General features: G+C 37.6%; 1 protein-coding gene across 2 annotated transcripts in view; it reads right to left on the bottom strand.

The window, feature by feature from the left end:
• Senp6 (SUMO specific peptidase 6) overlaps positions 1 to 24,730 on the bottom strand; it is a 93,301-nt gene that overhangs the window by 24,907 nt on the left and 43,664 nt on the right. For both annotated transcript variants that reach the window (XM_036192115.1, XM_036192116.1), the window contains 9 exons: positions 23,417 to 23,559; positions 19,342 to 19,729; positions 16,786 to 17,012; positions 8,281 to 8,448; positions 5,752 to 5,785; positions 5,050 to 5,244; positions 3,033 to 3,259; positions 1,211 to 1,320; positions 1,012 to 1,128 (listed from right to left, as the gene is read on the bottom strand). In XM_036192115.1, the coding sequence (XP_036048008.1) occupies positions 1,012 to 1,128; positions 1,211 to 1,320; positions 3,033 to 3,259; positions 5,050 to 5,244; positions 5,752 to 5,785; positions 8,281 to 8,448; positions 16,786 to 17,012; positions 19,342 to 19,729; positions 23,417 to 23,559 (1,609 nt within the window). The remainder of the gene's footprint in view (positions 1 to 1,011; positions 1,129 to 1,210; positions 1,321 to 3,032; positions 3,260 to 5,049; positions 5,245 to 5,751; positions 5,786 to 8,280; positions 8,449 to 16,785; positions 17,013 to 19,341; positions 19,730 to 23,416; positions 23,560 to 24,730) is intronic.

Genomic DNA, 24,730 nt, shown 5'->3' with positions numbered 1-24,730 from the left:
GTACACTCTTGTACCACCAATAAGATCAGAAATCCAAGGGTCATCTTCAGCTACACAGCCTAATAATAAATAATAACCCCAAAATATCAAATACAGACTTAAAGGGTTAAAAGTAAAAGAAAGAAATGCTTGCCAGGAAAGTAAAAAGAAACAACATCTCTACTGTCAACAAAGCATACTCAAGAACAGAAGATCAGGGATAAGAAAAAACATCATCACGTAGTGATAAAGAGTAGTTCTCCCAGATATAAAAGCATATTTTCCTACCAATAGAACTTCAAAATACAGGTGACTTTAAAGACAGCAGAGCTCGAGATTTCAACAAGCCTTTGTAATAATTTTATAGAGTAATTAGGCATAAAAACTGTAAGGATTTTACACATGCTAGCCAAGTGTTCCTATCCAAGCCAAGCTGAGCTATAACTCCATCCAAACCATCATTAAAAATATGCTCTTCATGCTTATGTTTTGTGTGCATGTGAGTTCTCATGCCAGTGGAGGCCAGAAGAGCATATCAGACCCCCTAGAGCTAGAGTTACATGTCTTTTGCCTCCCAAAGTATAAGTGAATTCCACTACTAAGCTACTAAATCCATTTTGCAGGTTTCAACAGTCAGGTTTCAAAACACATTTTGAGTTATGAGATACACTAAAATAAACTAGAAAACAACAGCCTGGATGTGAGGAGGGTAAGTTCTATTTTGTTTCATGTATGTGGGCCCTTTCATTACACATGGTAAGTTAGTATTTATGAAAACTGTGCTGGACACTGTCCTTACCACCTCACATATATTACTACTTCATTCAAGTCTTATAACCCTTTATTCTCATTTTTAAAATGTGGAAACATTGGTACAATAAAATACTTGAGTACAGGATTACTCTTAAGTGTCAAGAGTATATTGCAGTGATAAAAATTTCAATCGCATAGTCTGACTTTAGAAAACAAAGATTTAAAAAGATATACAATGGCAGGATGTTTAAAAGTTTGCTAATAAGTTAGCTAACTTACTTCAAATAAAAGTCAATAATAACATCATTTAAAAATTCTCCTTCAGTTAGACAGTGCAGATCCTCATTAGTAACAGAGATGCCTCCCTTAGCTGGAGGTGGTGGATATACTATCAATCTATAACAAAGGAAGAAGAAAGTATTACTAAACACAGAAACAGACATTTTTAAGTACTGCATACATAAAAGAATTTTCTCACTTTTCTACAGGGCCAATGAAGATGGTGTGGCTCTCTCCAGCTTCTTCCTCCTCATCAAAAAACTGCAATTCTTGTTTGCTTCTAAGTTGTATTTTAGATTCAAAGGACATCTGGTAGAGAAAACAACCAATTTGTGAAGTTAATTGGGATTTTTTTTTTTTTTTTTTTTTTTTTGAATAAAGAGCAAGGCAGAAAAGGTATTCAATGGAAAATGGAAAAAGCACTCAGGAGACATGGGCAGGCTCACTACAGGCTTCAGACAGCCTTGTCTCCAAAGTGACTTTGAGGGCAGCCAGAGCTATACAGCAAGATCCTGCCTCTCAAAATAAATAAATAAAAATTATATGTATACATATATATGTATATACATATATTTTGTATGTATGTATAAAATATATATAACACACACATACATATAAACAAACATATATATTACTGGGAAGCAACAACAACAAAAAAGCCAGGAATAGGGTGACTTTCACTTCCAGACAAAATATAATAATGGCTTTCCAATTCTTATTTCTACTATTCCTATTAAATCAGACTAATAAGAGAAGACCCTCTAAAGTAAGCAAACCCCAAAGTTGTTTTTCCTGACAGCAGTGGAAACCTACCTTAGTTCAAAGGCTAGGCAGTCTGCAGGAAGTGGGGGCACAGGTACTGAGAACACACAGTTTAGTGAGCTTAAGAGTTACTAGAGGAACTCTGAGTCCATGCCACCTGCTTTGTGGTTTTTATCTCTGCAAAAGAGGCAGATTTCTCCCTCTCCCCTTTCCTGCCTCCCACTACATGTAGGAGGTTAGTTAGTAAGACTGTGTCTTGTGGGTAGATATACATACAGGTCATTGGACATGAAGAATAATGGCACAAGACAGCAGTAAAAAGAGAAGCTGGTCAGGCCTGGTGGTGCACACCTTTAATCCTAGCCCTTGAAGTAAGAGTGGGAAGAAGGCAGACCACTGTGAGTTTGAGGCTAGTCTGATCTATATAGTAAGTCCTAGGCTAGCCAGAGTTTCAGAGAAAAAACAAGTTTTCAGCTGGGTTGGGTGGACACAGGCGTATCCCAGAACCTCAGACATGCAAGCAGGGCAGCCAGTTTGTGGTCAGCTTATAAAGCAAGACCCTGAAACAAATGAATGAACCCCGTCAAATTATGCCTTGAAGAGGCCACATTTCTAAGTTTGCAGCCAGGTTGAGAGATTTATTCCCAATAAACTAAATAAAGCAAACCTCAAAACTAATAGAACCCAACAGCTGTAGAAATGGCACAATTCTACCACGGCCTATGGCTCACACAGCTTGAGAGTTACCTAACTCTGAGGCATTTCTACATAACTGCATGCACTTTTTCACGAAGTCAGAGCATATCCTTTACTTCCAATGTTGTCAATTACGTTAAAACAAATGTGTGCTATACACAGGGGCCCTAAACCTCAGCTTTGGGACACGGAGTAACAATCTATATGAATGAGCTGTGTCTGTATATGTATGCTCAGAATGCAGTACAGACAGAAAGATGGGAGAAAAAGGAACAGAACAGAGTGTGGGAGGAATTAAAAAGATCCTAAAACTTGTATCAAATACTGTTTTAAAATTTAAATTTCTTTAATTTTAAAATGGATTTTTTGAAGTCTAACATTAAAATGAGCAATATTAAAACATTTCATTTTAAATTACTCATTATTAATTATTAAGGGTATGGCTCAGTGGCAAGGTATCTGCCTAGCATATATAGAAGCCCTGGGTTTGATCCCCAGCATCACAAAAAACAAACAGAATTACCCATCATTAAAATGACTGTAAGATTTGTAAATATAATTACAGTTTTCACTTTGTTCTCTTTTTGCACACAATTTCCTTTGATGCTCTCTTCATAACTTCTTGTACAGGCAACAAGTCTGCTATTGGCTTCTTCAAAAGGAATTTTCGCAAAAAAGTTGGAAACATTATTCTTTATACCAATGTCAGTAATGATACTTTCAAAGACCACATTTGCCTGAGGATCAAGGCCAGTCTGAAAAATTAAAATAATGTATTGTTCTTCTAAACCTGTAAAGAAATAAATATAACTATAAGGCTGAAAGAAAAAAATAAGTAATAAACCATTTTAGAGCATACCAACAAGTGATGGGTATAGGGACTGGTGTCTTTAATTCCAGCACTTGTAAAATGAAGGCAGGGTTGCCAAGAGTTTGTGGAAAGTCTGGGCTACACATTGAACACTGAAACACACTCTCTCTCAAAACAAGAAAGAAAAGAAAAAAGGCAAAGAGGGTTGGAGGGTTGGGGACATAATTCAGTCACTAAGGTGCTTGCCACCCAAGCATGAGAAAGAACCTCAGTTTGATTCCCAGACTCACACAAAAATCTGGGTGTGGTGGGACAGGCTTGTAATCCCAGTAGGGGAGACAGATGCAGGCAGATCTATGGTTTGCATACCCCCCAGTCTAGCTATATGGTAAGTCTCAGGGCAGTGAAAGACAGTGTCTCAAAAGCTGGACAATACCTGAGGTTGACCTCGGGCTTCCACATCTGTGCTTGCACACATGTGCATTTGCACACACAAATAAGAAGTATCAACTAATTATTTCCTAGGTGATTACAGTTCTGGAATATATATCCATAACAGTGTTTAGTAGGGACACACACTAAATACTGGAAAAATGAGCAGTGTTACCTAGAAATGTTAATAAGTTACCAAAACAAAGAAACCAGATCTAGCAGTAGCACATTACCAAAGATATTTTTTTTTTAAATGTAAACAATCTGCTTCTTCTAACACAGCAGCTCTCAACCTGTGGGTCATGATCCCCATAGGAGTTGCATATCAGATACCCTGCATATCAGATATTTATTTACATTATGATTCCTAACAGTAGCAAAATTAGTTATTAAATAGTAATGAAATAATTTTATGGTTGAGGTCACCACAACACGAGGAACTATATTAAAGGGTTACAGTGTTAGGAAGGTTGAGAACCCACAGTTCTAAAAGGATTAAAACTAATTCATAATCATAAATAAATATCAATTAGCATTTCTACCAAGAATGATTAGGAAAATGCCAAGCACACAGTATTATCTCCAGATGAGACCTGCAAAGTTGGTACTCACTGATCTGTCAATTTTTACAGTTATATTAGCATTCACTGACTGCTAAGCTGAAGACGCAATTAATGCTAAAATGTATTGAATTTTTATAAATTATTTTATAAATTGTGTGTGCATGTGTTTCCCTTCATGTATGTCATGTAGGACGTATGTTCCTGGTGCTCACAGAGAGAGGCCAAAAGAGCACATTACACCTCTTAGAACTGGAGTTACAGATAATTGTGAGCTGCCATGTGGGTGCCTAGGAAACAAACCCATATCCTCGGCAGGATCAGTAAATGTTCTTGGCCACTGAACCATCATCTCTCCAGCCCAAATGTGCTCATTCTGTGAATAGTTGTGAAAAGAGTTACATTTATTTAAAGGATAAAGACCTCTTCCATGGACTTCAAAACGTCCTAGTTCCATCAGTTAACTGGTCACATCAGTTAAATTCATTTTACTTAGCATTGCGGACTTCAGATCTTTTGAGTTTTAATCTAATTTGCAAACTTTCTAAATGCTTTAGATAATCCACGTTTTATCTTCAACCCCTTGACTTTCTGTGGGCTTTTCCTTGGAGGCTGAGACACCCATTTCACATGGTACCACATAAAGTGATGGCTGACCTGAAAATCACTGCTTCAACTTCTCATGATGGACTGATAAAACCTCCACTTTCTAAAACACTCCTATCCTGCTAACTCAGCAGACCTTCTATCTTAGTTGTAATTTGTCTATAAACTTACTTGTTAACCTGTTCATTCCTTTACAATTATTCCAAACTTTATCTTCTTTATTCATCTGCAGCTGCATGCTCAGCTTTTGATAAACTGCTGGTACGGCTTGCAGAAACACTACTGGTAATTTCCGGACATTACACCATTCACATTTAGTTAGATCAGAGGTATTTAAAATAATCTCTATAGGATCACTTTCTGGTCCTAGAGGGAAATAACAAGAAAGGAAAAGGAGTAAATGTTTAGGCTGACATACCACAAACAGGGGAAATTCAATCTTAAAATTAATCATTTACTATACTCTCTATATATTATTAAGAATTTCAAGCTGGCAGTGGTGACACATGCCTTTAATCCTAGCACTCAAGAGGCAGAGACAGTGAGTTGGAGGCCAGCCTGATCTACAGAGCAAGTTCCAGGACAGTTAGTACTGTTACACAGAGAAACCTTATCTTCAAAAACCAAAACCAAAACCAAACAAACAGAAAAACCCAAACAAATAAATAAAAAAACCCTTCATTTATAAAACATAATTTTTTTCCCAAACAAAAAGTACTAGACTTTGTTACATTGCAGAACGAAATTACATAAACACCCAGGCCCTTTACAAGATGAACTAATTATTGAATTCTATGAATATTTATTGCTATAAAAAAATGGATCAGTGTAGACAATGCTTTAGTGCATGTACAGATAAAAAAAATAGCTTACCATCTAGATGTATCTTGATTGACTCTAAAGAAAACTTTAAAAAAAGAAAAAGACAAATTAGTGTTGATGTTAGACTTAGAGAGATTTTGTTCTGCATACTCTAAATGGCATATACGGTCCATAAGCATACAAAGGGCAGAAAAACTGAGTCAGATCCCATGTGCTTCAATCTAAGATGAACTATCCACCCCTCAAAAAAAAAAAAAAATACAAAAAACCCCCCAAAACTACAGAGAAACCATGACTCGAAAAACAAACAAACAAAATCAGATATTCTGAGTGTTTTAGAGAAGTTGACAGACTATAACAATGAAAACACACCTGAACACTCCTTTCCTAGAAGCATTAATACTTTCACACATCTACTACGTTTACCCTTCATAGATTATCTTTTTACTTAAAAAAGCCACAAAGCAGGTCACAGTCATTACTTCATCCTCAAATCCTTCGGCATGAATCTTCTCAAAACAAAAACATTTTAATTGGCAACTAAAGTATCAGCACATCTAAGCAATCAAGACTAACTTTTTCAACATATAGTTTATCCTTAACTCTCCATAAGTGCTCACAATTATCAGCTGACCCTTCTTTTACATTCCCTCACTCACTACTCTGTCAATATTACATGGCATACACCCACGGTGTCTACTCTACACGAGAAACTTGCCTCCCCATTCTTCATGACATGGCTTTTATGAAATCTAAGTTACACAAAACATGCAAACTCCTAGAGCAGGGTTTCCTTATCTCCAAATCCAATCCACACATTTTCAGTACAAGTAGCACATGGGTGATGTGCTGAAACCCCACACTCTCCTCCTGTAGAGTCCAACTGTCTCACGGGTAATGGCAAGCTTAGTCACCTGGCCTCAGCAACAGCTGCTAGGCTTTCACATTGTTTCCATGTTTGCCCACTTGCAACGATAATCTGAGCAAAGATATGTAAAGTGTATGGCTATCTTTTATCCAATGGTTTTAGCATCCATTGATATTCCTTCCTTGAATCATTTATTGGTGGTTATAAAATGGTTTAATTTTAGCCAGGTGGTAGCGGTGCATGACTTTAATTCCAACACTCAGGAGGAAAAGGCAGGCAGACCTCTGAGTTCAAGGCCAGCCTGGTCTACAGAGTGAATTCCAGAACAGTCAGAACAAGAGAGAAACCCTGTCTCGAAAGACAAAAATTAAAAAAAAAAAAAAAAAAAGTTGGGTGGTGGTACACGCCTTTAAGCCCAGCGCTCGGGAGGCAGACTCAGGCGCAGGCACATCTAAGTTCGAGGCCAGCCTGGGCTACCAAGTGAGTTCCAGGAAAGGCGCAAAGCTACACAGATAAACCCTGTCTCAAAAAACTAAAACTTAAAAAAAAAAAAAAAAGGTTTAATTTCAATGTAAAAAGCACTTAACATTGAGCCTAATTAATAAACCTGAATGAAGTTACTCTGCATGTTTAGAAATGTTAAGAGAATCAAAAAGAGGCACATATTTTGAAATGTATTGAAGAACAGGTGACACATTAACAGTAGTAAACAGATACATGAAAAGTAAACAAAGACTAAGTGTTCCTCATCCAAAATTCTAAAATGTTGAGGACCAGAAGAGGTTCAGATTTTGGAGACGGTAACGTGGAGTATTTGCTTAGACTTTAGTGTTTAAATATCAATTGGAAAATAAAATAAAATAAAATAAACTGAAATACTCCAAAATCTAAAACTCCCTTCTCCCAACCAGCACTGAGGACTGAACATGCTAAACTTGAGGTCTATCACTGAGCTCCACCCCTACAGCCAACTCAGCTTTTTTCTTTTTTGGAAACTGAAGGATGTGCCTCTTACTATATCATCCAAGCTGGCTTCTTCTGTTTGCTTGCTTGTATGCTATACAACCATACCCAAGTTCCTGGTGATCCTGATACATCAGCCTCCAAAAATGGCTAGGAATACACATTAGCATATCTGGCTCAGAGAACATACCACCATATCCAGCAACACAAAACTTTCAAGTTACGGTCATCACTCAACGTTTCAGACTTCAGAGAATTTTCAATTTTGGGACTAGGGGTATGCAACCCTGTATAGTAAAAGACTAAATGACAGAACTTAACTGAGAGTCATATGTATCTCCTACAATAAATTGAACACTACTTTGAATTTTAAATTATATTTACATATACAGTAGTTGGTTTTTTTTTTTGTTTTGTTTTTGAGACAGGGCTTCTCTGTGTAGCTTTGGAGCCTTTCCTGGAACTCACTCCACAGTCTAGGCTGGCCTCAAACTCACAGAGATCCGCCTGCCTCTGCTTCCCAGGTGTTGGGATTAAAGGTGTCCACAACCACTGCCTGGCTCACATATCCAGTAATTTTTAATGGATTACTATTTAAATAATCTTAAAGCAATCTGAAATCTTTAAATAATTTTGATATTCAATTAACTTCAAAAATTTAACGAACTTTAAATACTATTGATTAACCTTGTCAGAAGCATCTGAATCCTGGTGTTATCAGTACAGTCACAGTTGAAGAAAGTACTTACAATTACAGGCTCTACCAATAGTCGGAATTGTGTTCCAACTCGTATACTTCGGCAGTTTAAAATGACACTTTCAAAGTTTTGGCAGTGTGGCAGTGACAGAGTGTGAATTAAAGCTCCGTGAGTGTTTATTTTACGACGCTTTAGAGGTGTGCTGATGGGATTGCCCAGCTGAAAAGAAAAAGAAAATTTCACACACTAAGGTACTGTAAGAAGGCTGCAAACCAAACATACATGCACTGACTCCATGGACTGAGTGTCCCTCCTCAGTGTGAGAGGAAATAGAAATTAAGGCTATAATACAAAGTAAATTCACAAGTTGTAAGTTGAAATTCAAATTAAACTCACAAATCACAGTGGATATATTCAATCCACAACCAAAATACCAACTAATGATTTTGCAAAACTCAGTAACTTCCTTAGGCTTCAGTTTCCTAAAATGAAAAGCACTGAGGTCTAAGAATACCTCTATTCAAAGGAGTAATGTCCCTAGAGAAGGTCAGAGGTAACTGATGCACAGAAAAGCTGCCTGGATGGATGCCAGTGATGAGTAATGGCGGTGAAACTTAAAAGCACTGTTTCTTTAGAAAGCAAGTAAGAGAATATCATCATTTAAAAGGATATTTTATATATTCACACAGACCAGTCAGTTACTTGACCTGGAACCACTGGTACGACTCAGTAGGTAAAGACACCCACTGTCAAGTCCAGAGACCCGAGTTCAAACCGCTACAACCTACATGGAGGAAGGCAAGAGCCGACTCCGCTAGTTGTCCTCTGACCCCGCGTCTGTGCTGTGGCATGTGCCCCCTACATAGTAAGTAAATAAATGTCTAAAATGCCTCAGTAATGGATATTCACAAACGCAAACAAGTCACAACATAAACATTTTATGTTTATAATTTCAATTAAAATTGTGTTTATATAAATTACATACACCTTATCTGAATGTATATCAGAAGTGTTTCAGACTTTGGAATATTTTTGCATAGGTTTTACTAGCTGAACATTCATAATCTCAAAGTCTCAAATCCAAACCCACCTAACAAAGATTTGCTCTTTGGAGCACTTCGGACTCTAAATTTTTCTGTAACCTGCAATAACTATAACTATATTACCATCACAGAATAAAATATGATCTGGATAGAAAATTTTAAAAAAATCCAAACCAAGCAAACAACAAAAGCCATGTATCCTATACAGGACAGCCACTATCATTCTGAGATAATTCTAGTGTCTGCCATAGAACAGTACACACTTAAAACAGGGAGTATACAAAACCCCCCAAATACCACCCCAAACTATCAGTGTAAGCAAATTCAGAGTTGCAGGATATGAAATAAATCAATAAAATCAACAGTGCTGCCATATACCTACAGTCAATTATCTGAAATAAAAAGTAAAAAAAAAAAACAAAAAACCCAACAACAACTATAAGAAAATAAAACACCAAGGCATAAAATTAGGCAAAGAAGTTAATCATATCTATGATGAAGAAACTGAAGACATACAAACAGAGGAAAAGGCATCTCAGGTTCATGGAGAAGAATCAGTATTTTTGCAATACACACATCAACCAAAAAAGAGTTACAGGGTCAATGCAATCTCTAAGTACCAATAACACTTTTTTAAGAACTAGGAAAAAAAGACAAAAACAAAAACCTACAACAAATCTTAACACTTTATATGCAACTATGCAATCACAAAGAAAAAAGAGAGAGAGAAAACCCTGACTACTACAGTTTTCTTGAGGAAGAACAAAGCTATCATCTGACTTCAAAATATACTCCCAAGCCATAGTAATAAAAATATCATGGTAGTAAAATAAACACAGACCAATAGGCCAACCAATGGAACCAACCAATGGAACCAACCAATAGAACCAACCAATGGAACCAACCAATGGAACCAACCAATGGACCCAACCAATGGAACAGAACAAGAAACCTGGAAGTAAACTGAATTCACCACTCTACAGGCAAATCATTTTGTATGTGTGCTTCTTCATTTTAAGCAACGAGTATGTATGTATGTATGTATGTGTGTGTGTGTGTGTGTGTGTGTGTGTGTGTGTGTGTGTATGTATGCACACTAAAGGAGGGGAGAAAGGGAAAGCTTGAGAGATAGTTTTGATTACTGCAGGTGCTGGGAACTGAACTCTTGTCTGATCTTTAACAACAGAGCTATCATTTCAGCCCGTTTTGGTTTTTTGAGACTGGATCTTTGTGTCGTCTTTGATGCCCTCATACTCAGGATCCTCTTGCCTCAACATCCCAAGTGCCCAGTTACAGATAACAAATTTTTGACAGAAGTGCTAGGAATATACACTAGAGGAAGGACAGTCTTTTCCCATAAATGATGCAGGGAAAATGAGGTATCAACAGGCACAAGAATGAAAGAGGGTTGGAGAGATGGTTCACAGGTTAAGAACACTTGCAGCTCTTGCAGAAGATCTAAGTTCAATTCCCAGCACCTACATGATTGGCTCACAACCATCTGTAACTCCAGTTCCAGTTCTAGCCTCCGTGGGAATCAGGCAGCCAGTGATGCACATATACACATGCAGGCAAAACTCCCATACACATAAAAAAATTAAAATATATTTTTAATTAATAATGAAAGACTCCTATCTCTTAACTATATTAAAAAATCAACTCTAAATGGATTAAAGGTCTAATATACAATCTAAAAACTATGAAATATGTACAAACAAATACAGGGGAAATATTTCCAAATGATGGAAATGCAAAGGTCTTTTCATACAAGACAATGAAAAAACAAGTAACAAAAAACTAAAAAAAAGCCCGATATGTGAAAAAAATTGCAAACTATATACCCAAAAAGGATTACTATCTAGACTACATAAGGAACTCAACAATGAAGACAGAAACAACTGAATTAGAAATTGGGCAAGCTCGCACTGAAGTTCATGCCTATGATTCCAGCACTGGGGAGATGGAGGCAAGAACAGAAACTCAAGTTATCCTTAGCTATACAGGAAGTTCAAGGCTAGCCTGGGCTAAATGAGATCCTATCTCATGAATAAATAAATAAATGAATAAAGACAGGCAGACAGACAGACACAATAGATTTAAATAGACAGTTCACAAAACAAGGCACATAAATAGCTAACAGGTATAGGAAAAACATGATCGGCATCATTAATCACAAGGGAAATGCAAATCAATACCACAGCAAAGCATCTCCAGACAGCATGAGAAAGATGGCAAGGATGCACACAAAAAGGCACACTGTAAATTTCTACGGCCATTTACGGAAATATGATGAAAATTCTTCCAAAAATTAACAAAACAGAACTGTCGATACTAATGCAACTCTACCTAATGCAACTCTACAAAGTGTATGCAACCAGTCTGTCAAAGAGACATCTACACTGCCATGTTCATTACAGCACCATTCACAATAGGGAAGAGAAACACCTTGTGTGCACAACTGATGAAGGAACTAAAAGTAAAGATATGGCGCACAGACACACCAAAACACTTTTCAGACATATGAAAGCACCAACATCTGTCACTGGCAACACCATGGATGAAACTAGGGATAATTACCTTAACTGAAGAACCCTTGTGTAGCCTCAATACTTAGGAGGCTGAGGTAGAAGTACATCTGAGAACTTGAGGCCAGCCCAAGCTCAAAAGAGTTTAAGGTTAGACAGGGCTGGAAAGTGAGACCATCAAAGACCTGCCACCTCCCAAATCCTCCAAGAAAACACACACAACCATATAGATATGGTTCTATACACTGATTTTTCAGGCTAAAAAACTGGTTATTATGACTTCCTAAATTATTAATAGGAACACATCAATGTAGATGTAACTGTCTTGTTAAATAAGAAACACAGAACCAATTGCAGAGTTAAAAACCACCAGGTCAGAGCAAGAGCGGAAAACCTTACCCTTCACTGCTTCTGCTGTCCTTCCTCTCTGCAAGAGACCTACTTCTGTGTGTCCTATTTATAGACTTTCTGTTCTGTTTTCTCATTGGTTGTAAACCCAGCCACATGACCTCCTCGTCACTGCCTGTTTGTACAGACCTCCAGGTCGTCTATGGTTGGTATTGAGATTAAAGGTGTGTCTGCCATGCTGGCTGTGTCCTTGAACACACAGAGATCTACCTAGCTCTGCCTCCCAAGTGCTGGGATTAAAGGCGTGCACCACTACTGCCCAGCTTCTGCTCTGGCTTGCTCTGACCTCAAGGCAACTTTATTAACATACAAATAAAATCACATTTCAATACAAATAAAATATCACTATACATCAAAGATCTTTTTAAAAGGTCTTGGACATGTTTGTTTTGGCTTGGTCTGGTTTTTAAGCTTTACAGTCATTTTTCAAATGAGAGCTAGTCTGTTCACCAATGACAGTAAGTATTGTTCCCAATAGAATCCTAAAAAGATGGGAGTCTGAAAGATCTACACCCTGCCACAGAGCATCACATTTTGAAATGAGAAATAAAAGCCTTCTGGTCAGGGTCTCATCAAAAACCTGGATAATCCTATCACATGAAAGTCTAACTCATTTAAACAGAACTTTTCTTTGTGTCATATACTTCCAGTGTGTCCTATAGCAAACTATCTCCAGTAAGCATTTCTAAAGAAGAGTGCAGTTATTCCTATCTGCAATTAGTGCTCAACTACTGTCCAGCGAAGTTATACCAATTTTCATCCCTAACATCTCATCTTTCCAAACACCATTGGAGCACTACCACAGGTAGAAAACCTTTTGGTGGGCTGGAGAGATGGCTCAGAGGTTAAGAGCACTGACTGCTCTTCCAGAGGTCCTGAGTTCAGTTCCCAGCAACCACATGGTGGCTCACAACCATCTGTAATGAGATCTGGTGCCCCCTTCTGGCCTGTAGTCATACATGTTGTATATATAATAAATAAATCTTTAAAAAAAAAAAGAAAAGAAAGAAAAAGAAAACCTTTTGGCAATCAATACAGCTAGCAAGGAGCAATTCATTTCATAGTCACTAACTGATTACCACCTTTCCTGAACTTTACTCATTTTTCAATGCTCACATGCACACACATGTGCAACAGTGTGTAAGCACCCATATGTCAACATGTGCCAGTGGCCACAGTCTCACTAGGCCAGTAAATCCAGGGATGTACCTGTGCCTGTGTCTCCAGCATTAGATTATGATCCACACTTGACCGCTGTGGGATAGTCTGTATGCCAAAGGCGTTCCTCTGATTGGTTAGTAAATAAAACACTGATTGGCCAGTCAAGAAGTATAGGCGGGACTAACAGGGAGGAGAATTGAGAGAACAAGAAGGCAAAAGGGGAGGGACACTGGGAACCACTGCCATGACAAGTGAGATGTAAGGCACTGGTAAGCCACCAGCAAAGTATAGATTAATAAAAATGGGCTAAATATAAGAATAAGAGCTAGACAATAGTAGGCCTGAGCTAATGGCCAAATAGTTTAAATAATATAAGCGTCTGTGTGTTTAATTTATAAGTGGGCTGTTGGACTAACAGGGCTTGGCAGGGGCTGGAGAAAAGGTAACCAGCTACACTTGACTTTCTACATGAGTGCTAGGTATCGAACTCAGGTCTTCAGGTTGTGTGGCAGGCATGTTAATAATAGCTATCTCCTCTCCTTAGTCCTTCTTGACTTTAAGAAATTATATATATATATATATATATATATATATATATATATATATATATGAATTACAAATATATAAAGAATAAACTGACAGTATCAATTGATACTTTTTTTCCTCACTTACACTAACCTATCAAATACTGATCATGTTTCATACACTGATCTGAATTTCTTTTTTAAAATGTACCTATACCTCTGCTATTTATTTTTGCTTGTATTGTTATGTTTAGAAAGGCACTAAGATTATGTAAAAACACCAATCCATTTTTAAAAGTAATCTTTGAATTGCTTGTATTGTTTCTTATTTCTTAAGGTCCCAGTTTTTTTCCTTGTAAACCTGTTAGTCTGCTTAAACTTCTGCTTTTAAAAAAAAAAAAATGTTCATTTTGTAAAACATGTTCACTTTATAAATTCATATATTCCTGTATCTTGTTATCCCCTCTAAAGAGTACTATATATTGATTTAGCTCTAATTCTATCTTCAATTGGTTGCACTGGTCCAGCCTATTATTAAACCAGGATTCTTCAGCCATACCTGTCTGTATTAGTGGACAGTGATTTTTCTCATTACTAATGTTTTGTTTTGGTTTGGCTTCCATTTTGGTTTGGTTTGTTTTTAGAGACAGGGTCTCATTTTGTATCCCCGGTTGGCATAGAACTCACTCTACCCCACAATAGTCTCAATCAAATGTGCAATGATCCTTCTGCCTCAGCTTACCAAGTGCTGGAATTGCAGACATGAGGCACCATGCTCAGCAAACAATCTTGTTGTATAAATACTTTACACCTTGGGAAAGAGGGAAGAATTCCTTTGAGAAGAATTCTATGGGGTCAAATGATAAATATTTAAAATTTTAAGGTATGTTTTTTTCTTTTTTTTTCTTTTTACATAGCTTTCCTTTCTATTGCTAAAACAGAAAGTACCCTTCTATTCCCTTGAATTCTCATCAGGAACACATACTACTTTGTATTAATTTTAAAAGTCTACTTAGTAAATAATTAAATTTCATTTTCCCCAAGCAGTTCTTCCTTACTAATTTATACTTTTTATGGGGTGGTTTATATCTGACAGCATGTCCACCTTACTTACGTTCTGATGGCCACATGTGGTCAACAACAGCTATGAACACAATTATAAACTTATTTAAAATACTGAGATTTAAACAAACAATAATAATTTGACTGTTCAAGTCTCCAGCATGAACTCTGTAGTTTATCTAAAAGACCATCACCTTATAGTGACCATCACCACCTTACAGTGACTATCACCTTACACTGTCAAAAGGTTGGGTACATCTGGTCCTTATTCTTTTGGTTTTTATCCTCTATGTTAGTTATTTACTTTTTATAAACATTTATATATTTATGGGGAGAGGCAGTGTTACAGTATGCACATGGAAGGCAGATTTTGTAGGAGTTGATTTTAGTCTTCCATCATTAAGGTCCTGGGAGTTGAAATAACATTATCAGTCTTGTCAGCAAGCACCTTTATTTGTAGGGCCATCTCGCCAGCCCTAGTCTCTCACTTTTAATAACATTTGGTCTATTTCAATATTGTATATCATTTGTATTATAAATATCTCTATGAATCTTTTTATTTACATCACTTTATCTTTTCATCTGAATATTTTGAAATTTTTAAGCAAATTATATGGTTAAGCTATAACTATACTATGGTGATATACACTGAAATTAAAATAACTTCTAAAGCTGGGCGGTGGTGGCGCACACCTTTAATCCCAGCACTCAGGAGGCAGAGGCAGGCGGATCTCTGTGAGTTCGAGGCCAGCCTGGTCTCCAAAGTGAGTTCCAGGAAAGGCACAAAGCTACACAGAGAAACTCTGTCTCGAAAAACAAAAACAAAGAAAGAAAGAAAGAAAAAGAAATCTAGCCTACTAGGTTTTCTTAGAAACACACTCATACATACTCACATGCACATACACACACACACATCATCGCTAAAGTCTGAACAACTCCAAACCCTGAAACTTTCTGAGTACCAACACTGCACACCTGAACTAAAATGATAGGCTGCAGTAAAAAATGCAAGTGAAGTACTGGAAAGATGGCTCCGTGGTTAAGGCCACATACTGCTCTTCCAGATGACCTGAGTTCAGTTCTCAGCACCGACATCAGGTGGCTCACAACTGCTTGCAATTCTAGATCCAAAGGATATGGCCTGTGGCCTCTGCTGGTACCTACACTCATATGCATATATTCACACATATACACATAAATAAAAATTAGAAATTTTACAAAATGAAAAAAAAATATAATGAACTAAAAATACTGTGTAAAACTTACCTCAAGATTTAACCATATACTGTATGTGACAAATATAAATAATTTCCTTTTAGACTTAAGTCCTAGTTCCAAGTATCTAGTTATAATATGTATAAATATTCCAAATTTAAAAAAAAACAACTGAAATTTAAAACATTTCTGGTCACAGAAATCATGAAAAAGGAATCTATACTGACATTTTGTTAAGAATAACACTGGATCCCTCCCCCCACCCCCACCCCCCACACACACATGACAGGGTTTTGCTGTATTACAGCCCAGGCTGTCCTAGAACTCACTCTGTAGACCAGGTTGGCCTCGAACTCAGAGATCTGTCATTGCCTCCTGAGTGCTGGGGCTAAAGGCATGTGCCACTGCCACCTTATACTGGCTTTTTTTTTCTTGTTGGATCTGTAACTTAAACCTTTGGTTAAATTGTAATTTATTTTTGTATATAGTTTAATGGTCTTCTAAAAGAATCTTGTAACGGTATTTGAGGACAGATTAGTGAATAGGCCATATTCTTGTTGTCATTAACTCCTGAGAGTCAGGTTACAGCCCACAGGGAAGACCTCAATCTGAATGTACCTGGTCCTTCATTCTCGCTTTCCTTGATGTGACACCTGTATTTAACTCCAATTCTGCTGGATTGCTTCTGCAGTCTTGCTCTGCTCTGCAGACATTGGCATTTAGTGCAGCCTCTACTTTTCCAGTGGACGGTGCTGGGGAGGAGCATGCCGAGTCAGCAGGCTGTGGGGATATGCTCTCTCTCCTGGGAGTCCTGTCGTCATCGTCGTCATCACTGGACAGAATGACTACAATCAAAGAAAATCCAAAATTGACATTGAAAAGTTTACATTTATATTTCACTTCTGTCTGTAAAAAACCAAATTTGTCTTAAGCTTCTCCACAGACCAATAAAAGCAAATGAAGGAAGAGCCAATGAGACGGCTCGGCATGTAAAATTGCTTGTTGCACAAGCCCAGTGGCCTGAGTTTGGTCACTGGAATCCACATAAAGTTTGAAAGCAAGAACTGATCTCTCTCTCTCTCTCTCTCTCTCTCTCTCTCTCTCTCTCTCGCGCGCGCGCGCGCGCACAAGCACAAGAGGGAAGATACAATCCATTGTATCTCATGAAAGTTTTTTTAAAAAGCACGATTTATAATCTTTATAAAAATATTAGATGAACATGAAATCAACTCTTTAGCTTCTATAATCACCACCACCCGTGTTGTGGATATAGCTTAGCGGCACAACACTTGTCTAGCATGTACCAGGCTCTGGGTTCAAATCTCCAGTATTGCCAAGGAAAAAAATAAAGCATGATATAGTGACCACTAACCCACACAGCTACTCCAGTAACTCACAAGAATTATCCAGAGGTCTATTTCAGAATTACAGAAAGTTTATGGTTTGAAGATATCCAAATTATGTTCAAAATAACCTACATTTTAAGTATGTGACCAAATATTTTTGCCTTACACTGGGAAGCACTAAAATTATAAAAATTGTACTAATATCTAATGCTCAATAAATCTTGCTTTATAAACATGAACAAGACAATTGTAATGACAATTTGCTTAGGTCTTGTACTCATTGCTCTATACCTTATCAGATCTATGCCTGTATCATAATCCATAAGCTAATTGCACTGTGCTGAATAAAATCCCCATTACCCACTCCTGAAACACTAACAAGAATTTCTGTTGACTAGTCTAGCTCCAACATTCTTCGTAGTTTGTCATAAAGCACTAGCTTGAATATCACTGGGGATGGACAACCTAAACTAAAACAAGCAGAGACAGTCAGGTACTCATTGATTACAATGTCGTATCACTCTTTGTTGTAGAAGTTGACTTGCAACTAACTCTGAGCAGAGACAATGTCTTGCTCATTGCTATATAACAGAATCTAAAACTGCGCGTCACACAGGATCTTTAAAGTATTCTTTAAAGTGTAAGAGGAAAAAGTTGGCTAAAGACGTTCTGATGATACAGCTGCCTGTGAATTACTTACTCCTGGTAAATAACTTTAATAAAGGAAGTTGAATTTTAAAGAAGGCATGATGAATGAACTTACATGGGCGTTCTTCGTTTTAGCACCCCACACATACATGCTCAGTGAATACTTACTAAGTAACGTACATGCCTCAGAGGACCATCACTCCAGTAATATCCATGACCTCTTTGATTTTGTTATCTAGTTTCATAACAAATACTGGCTTATTATTATTTTCAAAGCTGGTTATTTGATTCAATTTCTCTTCTCTATGAAATCAGAGACAACAATGGTATCTATTTCACAGGATTGTTACAAAGATATGTAAATCCTATTACAGTGATTGGCACCTATAAACTTTTAAATTGTGTGTGCACCTTCTTTAACATGGCTTAAAAATATCCATGAACTATCTTGCCTTGTGGTAAGAAAACTTATTTCCACTGAGTCCTTGCTATGTGTCAAATATCATTCTGAACTATGATTATTTGTTATTTTTATGTTATTTTATTTCCTCAGATCAATAACAAAGAGGTTGGGAGACAGTTCAGTTGGCAAACCCTTGCAAGCATCCAGTACCCAAGTTTGGTCTCCAGAACCCCATGTAAGAAGGCTGGGTATGGTAATTTCTGGCCCTAGCATTGGAAAGAAGAGACAGGCTAACCCCTGGAGCTCACTGGCCAGCCAGGCTAGCCTATGCAGCAAAAGCACACGTACAAAAAAGTCTAGACAAGAGATACAGACTAAGTCAAATTAAGCAATAACTAGCATGAGCAAAGACTGGGGTCAAGCTATTATTTTCTTATTGACTATTTAACATGAGGGGAATGGGAACAAAGTCAGTTATATTTCACAACTACATGGATGGACATGTTTTAATCACATGCTCCCCAAATGCTGCATTATATGCCACAAGAAGATAAGATACCTCTGGAAACTGCTTCTCAAATATGCTCACATTAAAAAGCACGCAATTAAAATATTGGATTGTTACTGAAGAATACAGTTAATCTAGGCATGGTGGTGCACACCTGGACCCCAGATGCTCAGGAGTGAAGGCCAGGGGATCAGTGGAGCCCACTGGAGTGAGCCCAAGGGTTTCTGAGTCTCAGGAAGGGAGAGAGGAAACAAGAAGAGGATACTTACTTGGATCATTTAGATCTGACAGGCTTGTCTTTCGCTCTTTCAGGTTTGTGACTTTAGGTATTTTCCCACCAGGTAAAATGACTTTTCCATTAGTCTGTATGTAGTTATGTCTACTAGCATCACAAGTCACCAAAATATCAACTGGAATCTTTTCCACACTGTTACCATAAAACTTCTTAGCTGTTAATCCTGTTGTTTGTGACTTCTGTCCTCCAGAACTATGATGAATTGATGTTCTTAATAATGGTCCAGTTGGTTCATTCAAAGTTACAGCTTGTCTGCAATTTCTTTGCAAATCATTATGAAAAACAATACCACAACTTTGGCATTTGGTCTGATTTTCTTTTTCTTTTCCACATTTTGGGCAACGTTCACGCTGTTCAGATACCTTATGTTCAAAAAAAAAAAAAGGAGAAAGGAAAGTGAAAAGACTTTGTCTTTTAAGTTAGCATCAAAAGCCTCCATACGAAGTCTGTTTTCCATCACCACTCCTATGGCCTCCCTAAGATCCTGAATCAGCCGTGCCATTCAGGGGTCAGCAACAGAATGCTAGAAAAAATTTCAAGGCCATCCTGTCCAGCAGTTGGCTATCACAAGCTCATTTTTATCCTTAAGAATTAAATTGGAGGGTTGGGGATTTAGCTCAGTGGTAGAGCGCTTGCCTAGCAAGCGCAAGGTCCTGGGTTTGGTCCTCAGCTCCAAAAAAAAAAAAAAAGAAAGAAAAAAAGAAAAAATCAAAATGGAAAAAAGTAGGAAAAGTAGAGATGCTGCTTTGCATACAATAGAGCTAGGTTTGATTCTCAGTACCACAAACAAGCCAGCCAACAAACAAAAAAGAAACACCCCACCCCAAGTGCTTGATTTCAACTTTACTGTCTATAATAAAGGTAAATAAAACATATTTAAAAGAAAAGTGCATGGAAAAACAGCAATTCTAGGTAATCTTTCTAGAAAAATGATACTAAAACAGTAAGTATAACTCCACCTTTCATCAGCTAATACATACACACATCATAAAATTAACTGCAGCAATCAGAAACAAAATGCAATCAATGAACCGAATCAGACACTAAAGTTTTAATGATAAAAACTAGAAGTTAAGAATTTCAAGCCATTGTTCAGTGGTTAAGATCACACGCTGCTTTTATAGAGGGTCTGAGCTCAGTTCTGATATAGAGCAAAATAGTCTATAAAGTCTAGCTCCATGGGGATCTGACACCTCTGGCTTCTGAGGGCACTTGTACTCACATACACAGAGACATATATGCAAAACTTAAAAATAAATATTAAAAAGAAAATAAAAGTAAGTCTAAAAAGACTGTGACATACACCTGTAAGCACAGCACTTGCAAGGCTGAGGAAGAAGAGGGGAGTTGAAGGATAGCCTGGGCCACACAGTCAGACAGACAGACATGCACGCACATACACATGCCCTGCCTGCAAATGCATCTGGGAACACAGCTCAGCCCTAGTACAGCTCCTGAAACCCAAGCCCAAAAGAAACTAATAAAAATGAATCTCAAAATGAAACACTATTTAGTTTCCTAAGGTGTGTGCAACCCTCCCTTCCTTCACCTCATTATTTTTGATTTTCTGAGAAAAGGTTTCACCATGAAGCACCAGCTGCCTTGGAAGGCACTATGTAGATCAAGTAGATCTTACACTTCAATTTTTTTTCTTTTTGAGACAAGGTTTCTCTGTGTAGCTTTGTGCCTTTCCTGGAACTTGCTTTGGAGACCAGGCTGGCCTCAAACTCACAGAGATCCACCTGGCTCTGCCTCCCAAGTGCTGGGATTACAGGTGTGTGCCACCAACGCCTGGCTGGGATTACAGTCTTGTACAGCTTAAAGTTTTACTTTATTCACATAAAGTAAAAACTTTCATAATTATAATTTTTATGAAAAATTGATTAAAACCTAATTTTGTTCCATTTGGTCATTAAAAAAGGCCTCACAAAGTTAAATAACTTCAAATTTCAAAGGGGAGTAGTTTGATAGGTTCTTTCAGCATAAAGATTGATCCTCATAACTCCAACAAGAAAATACTACAAATTTAATATTGCATACTATGTCTAAGATTCTATACATGAAAAAACCTTACTTAATTAAAACAAGCCTGTCTCTAACAATGCCATTCTTATTATGTATCCAAAAAATGTTCATTTATATTAAAGTCAAAGATCCTGTTTTCTTTTTCTTTATGCTGCTGCTGTTGTTATTGGAATCTTAAACGGTCTTTTAATAAAAAACCCAGAGCCAGATATTAGGGTGAAAGCGAAAGATCAGAGAAGCAGAACTAGTCACTCTATGAAATCCTCAGCCTAAAGAGAGTGAGTTCCTTTTTCCTCACGCCTTATATACTTTTCTCTGCCCTGCCATATTACTTCCTGGGATTAAAGGCGTGTGTGCTTCCCAAGCAAAGGCATGGTATCTCAAGTGCTGAGATTAAAGGTGTGTGCCACCATGCCTGATCTCTATGTCTAATCTAGTGGCTGGCTCTGTCCTTTGATCCTCTTAGGGTACACAATATATCACCACTTTTTTTGTTTTGTTTTGATTTTTTGTTTTTAGAGACAGGGTTTCTCTGTGTCCTAGCTTTCCTGGAACTTACTCTGTAGACCACGCTGGCCTCAAACTCACAGAGATCTGCCTGCCTCTGCCTCATGAGTGCTGGGGTTAAAAGTGTGTACCATCACCACCACCACCCTCGCTCCTGTTTTCTTAAAAGAAAACAGTGTAGAGTCTTTCAGTCCTAAAAGGAAAGATAAACCACCAATCTTGTTTGTAAATTAAAGGTTACAAAGAGACTGTCTACAATCTGTCCTTTCTCTAAGGGAAATAGGAGCAACTGGCACAGAAGTAGAGTCAAAGAAGGTCTTTAGGCATAAAGCAGGAGTTCTGAGGCTGAGCCGGCAGCCAGCCCAGGGAAGAAGGATGTTGTGATGAGAAGCAGCTTCCCTCCTCCCCCTTCATCCTGGGGGACACCAGTATGGCCTGAGCCAACTTTAGGCTGGCAAGCTGGGAAACTGGTAAATAAGGGGAAATTGAGCAAATACATAAAAATACAGTAGGGATGATGGTAATCAGAATTCTATGGCCAAAATCAATTACAATCCTACAAAGGGCAAAAGATAAAACACAGAAATAAACTCAAGGGCTTTACTGTACATACGTGTGTATTTCCTAGCCCTGTCTAATGAGAAGGAATACAATAGAAGCTCAATATCAATGAACAAAACAATGACTTCCTGGAGAGAAGATGACTCTTGGGCTGAGATGGGAAAAAAACGAGTAAGTATAGATTACCTTGTTATACCAAATAAAGAAGCCCTTAAAGAGCTGAGCATCAAAACACATTAAAGTTAAAGACTATAACCCAAGTAAAATAAGAGTCCATGTGCTCATGATACACAACTAAATATGGGCAGAATAGCTAGCACTTGCTACTCTATTATCAGGCCAGAAATTCACATCTCAGGACCTATTTAAGAACTGGGTATTCCCACTAGGGCTTGCTGGCTTCCAACCTAGGCACGAAAATGCCAACCCCAGGTTCCTGAGACTTTGTCTCAAAGGAAGAGCTAGAGTGTGATAAAAAAGGATATCTGACCATCTCTTTTGGTGTATGTGTATGTGTCAACATAGGTCTGTGTAACACCCAACACTCCTGTCCCTGGTGAACATAGACTCACACTAACACATATATAAACACAAATAAACCAATCAATTAATCAATTTTCTACCATGTGTTAAAAACTCATACATGTGACCACACTCACAAATATACACGGTCATAAAATTAGATTGAAAAATAGTAATAAGAATGCTATGTGGGGCTGGAGAGATGGCTTAGAGGTTAAGAGCACTGGCTGTTCTTCCAGAGGTCCTGAGTTCAATTCCCAGCAACCACATGGTGGCTCACAACCATCAATAATGAAATCTGGTGCCTTCTTCTGGCCTGCAAGCATACACACATGCAGAACATTGTATACATAATAAATAAATAAGTCTTTGTTTAAAAAAAAAAAAAAAAAGAATGCTACGTAATTAGTAAGAAAAGTAACTTCTCTACCTACCTCTAGATGGGTCAAACACTTCTTTGAGGCAGGGGACAGTGGAGACAGCTGGTAAGTACTACAGTGCCGTTTCTGTTGTACTTTCCTCTTAATTTCAGGCTCTACATATGCTTCTGACTCTTCTGGTTTCTTCATTATATGGTCTAAAAGAAGCAAGGGGGTGAAAAACACTGAATTTAAATTTAATAAATTACTCATGATCTTTGCTATAGCAGAGTTAAAGACCATATTTTCAACATTAATTTTTATTTAAAATGGGATAGTGCATAAACATGTATGGTAAAGAATAACCAGATGGCTAGTGGGCAGAGGTGCTTGCCACCAATACTGATGACATGGATTTGATTCTCAGAAACCACATGATGAAAGAATTCCTGAAAGTTGTTCACTAATGACTTGTGTACTCATGCAGCGCGCTCACACACACACACACACACACACACACACACACACTCACACACTACATATAAAAAACAAACAAAAAAACCACAAACCTTTAAGACTAAGGCAGTAATAATGTCCAAGTTACTCTTACCTGGTTTTCCCTTCTCAGCAGGATCTCCACACTGCAGACTGTTTCATTTAAGGCAACAGAAACACCATACTAAACTACATATGCCCCTTTCTCTCCAACTTAGCTTTGTTCTTAGATTACTAATAAGAAAACACAGGAATTCAAACATTTGGCACAAAGATTTATATAAAGTAAAATTAAACTAACCATTAAGCTACACATGGATTTTTTGTTTTGTGGTAGTGGCTGTTTAGATATGTATTTTTCCACAAGAAATATGAGAGAATTGTCTTTATTATGTTTCAGTGTAACCGCTCTACTGGCATACTCCCGACTTTGCTATATAGTTCTAATATTTCTTCTTTTATTCCTTCCTTTTTTGAGATCAGGCCCAACTTTGTTAAACTACCTAGTACGAACTCACTATGTAGTCCAGGCTGGCCTTAAACTTGTGAGCTTTCTCCTGCTTCTGGGTTCCAAATGCTAGCACAGCCATAGACCACCACACCCAGTTTCCTTTTCTCTTCTGACTTCAAAACTTCATGAACAAGCCAGTCTTGTTTCTGTAGTTCATCTCACAGAGATTTATTCCTCCAGAGTATTTTTTTTTATTCTCTTCCATAGGTTCCTCTCCATACAAGCAAAGTCCACTCAATGTATCTGATGAATGCATACTCTTCTTTGCTAAGTGTGGTGGTATTGTGTTCCCCACAATATTATGCACCCTAATAAACTTATCTGGGGTCAGAGAACAGACAGCCACTAGACACAGAGCCAGAAATGATGGCTAGAAAATGGGT

The sequence above is a fragment of the Onychomys torridus genome, chromosome 7 (genome assembly GCF_903995425.1).
Source record: "Onychomys torridus chromosome 7, mOncTor1.1, whole genome shotgun sequence".
Taxonomy (NCBI): Eukaryota; Metazoa; Chordata; class Mammalia; order Rodentia; family Cricetidae; genus Onychomys; species Onychomys torridus.
Note: the sequence above shows the minus strand (reverse complement) of the source record. Positions and strands in the feature narration are given on the sequence as shown.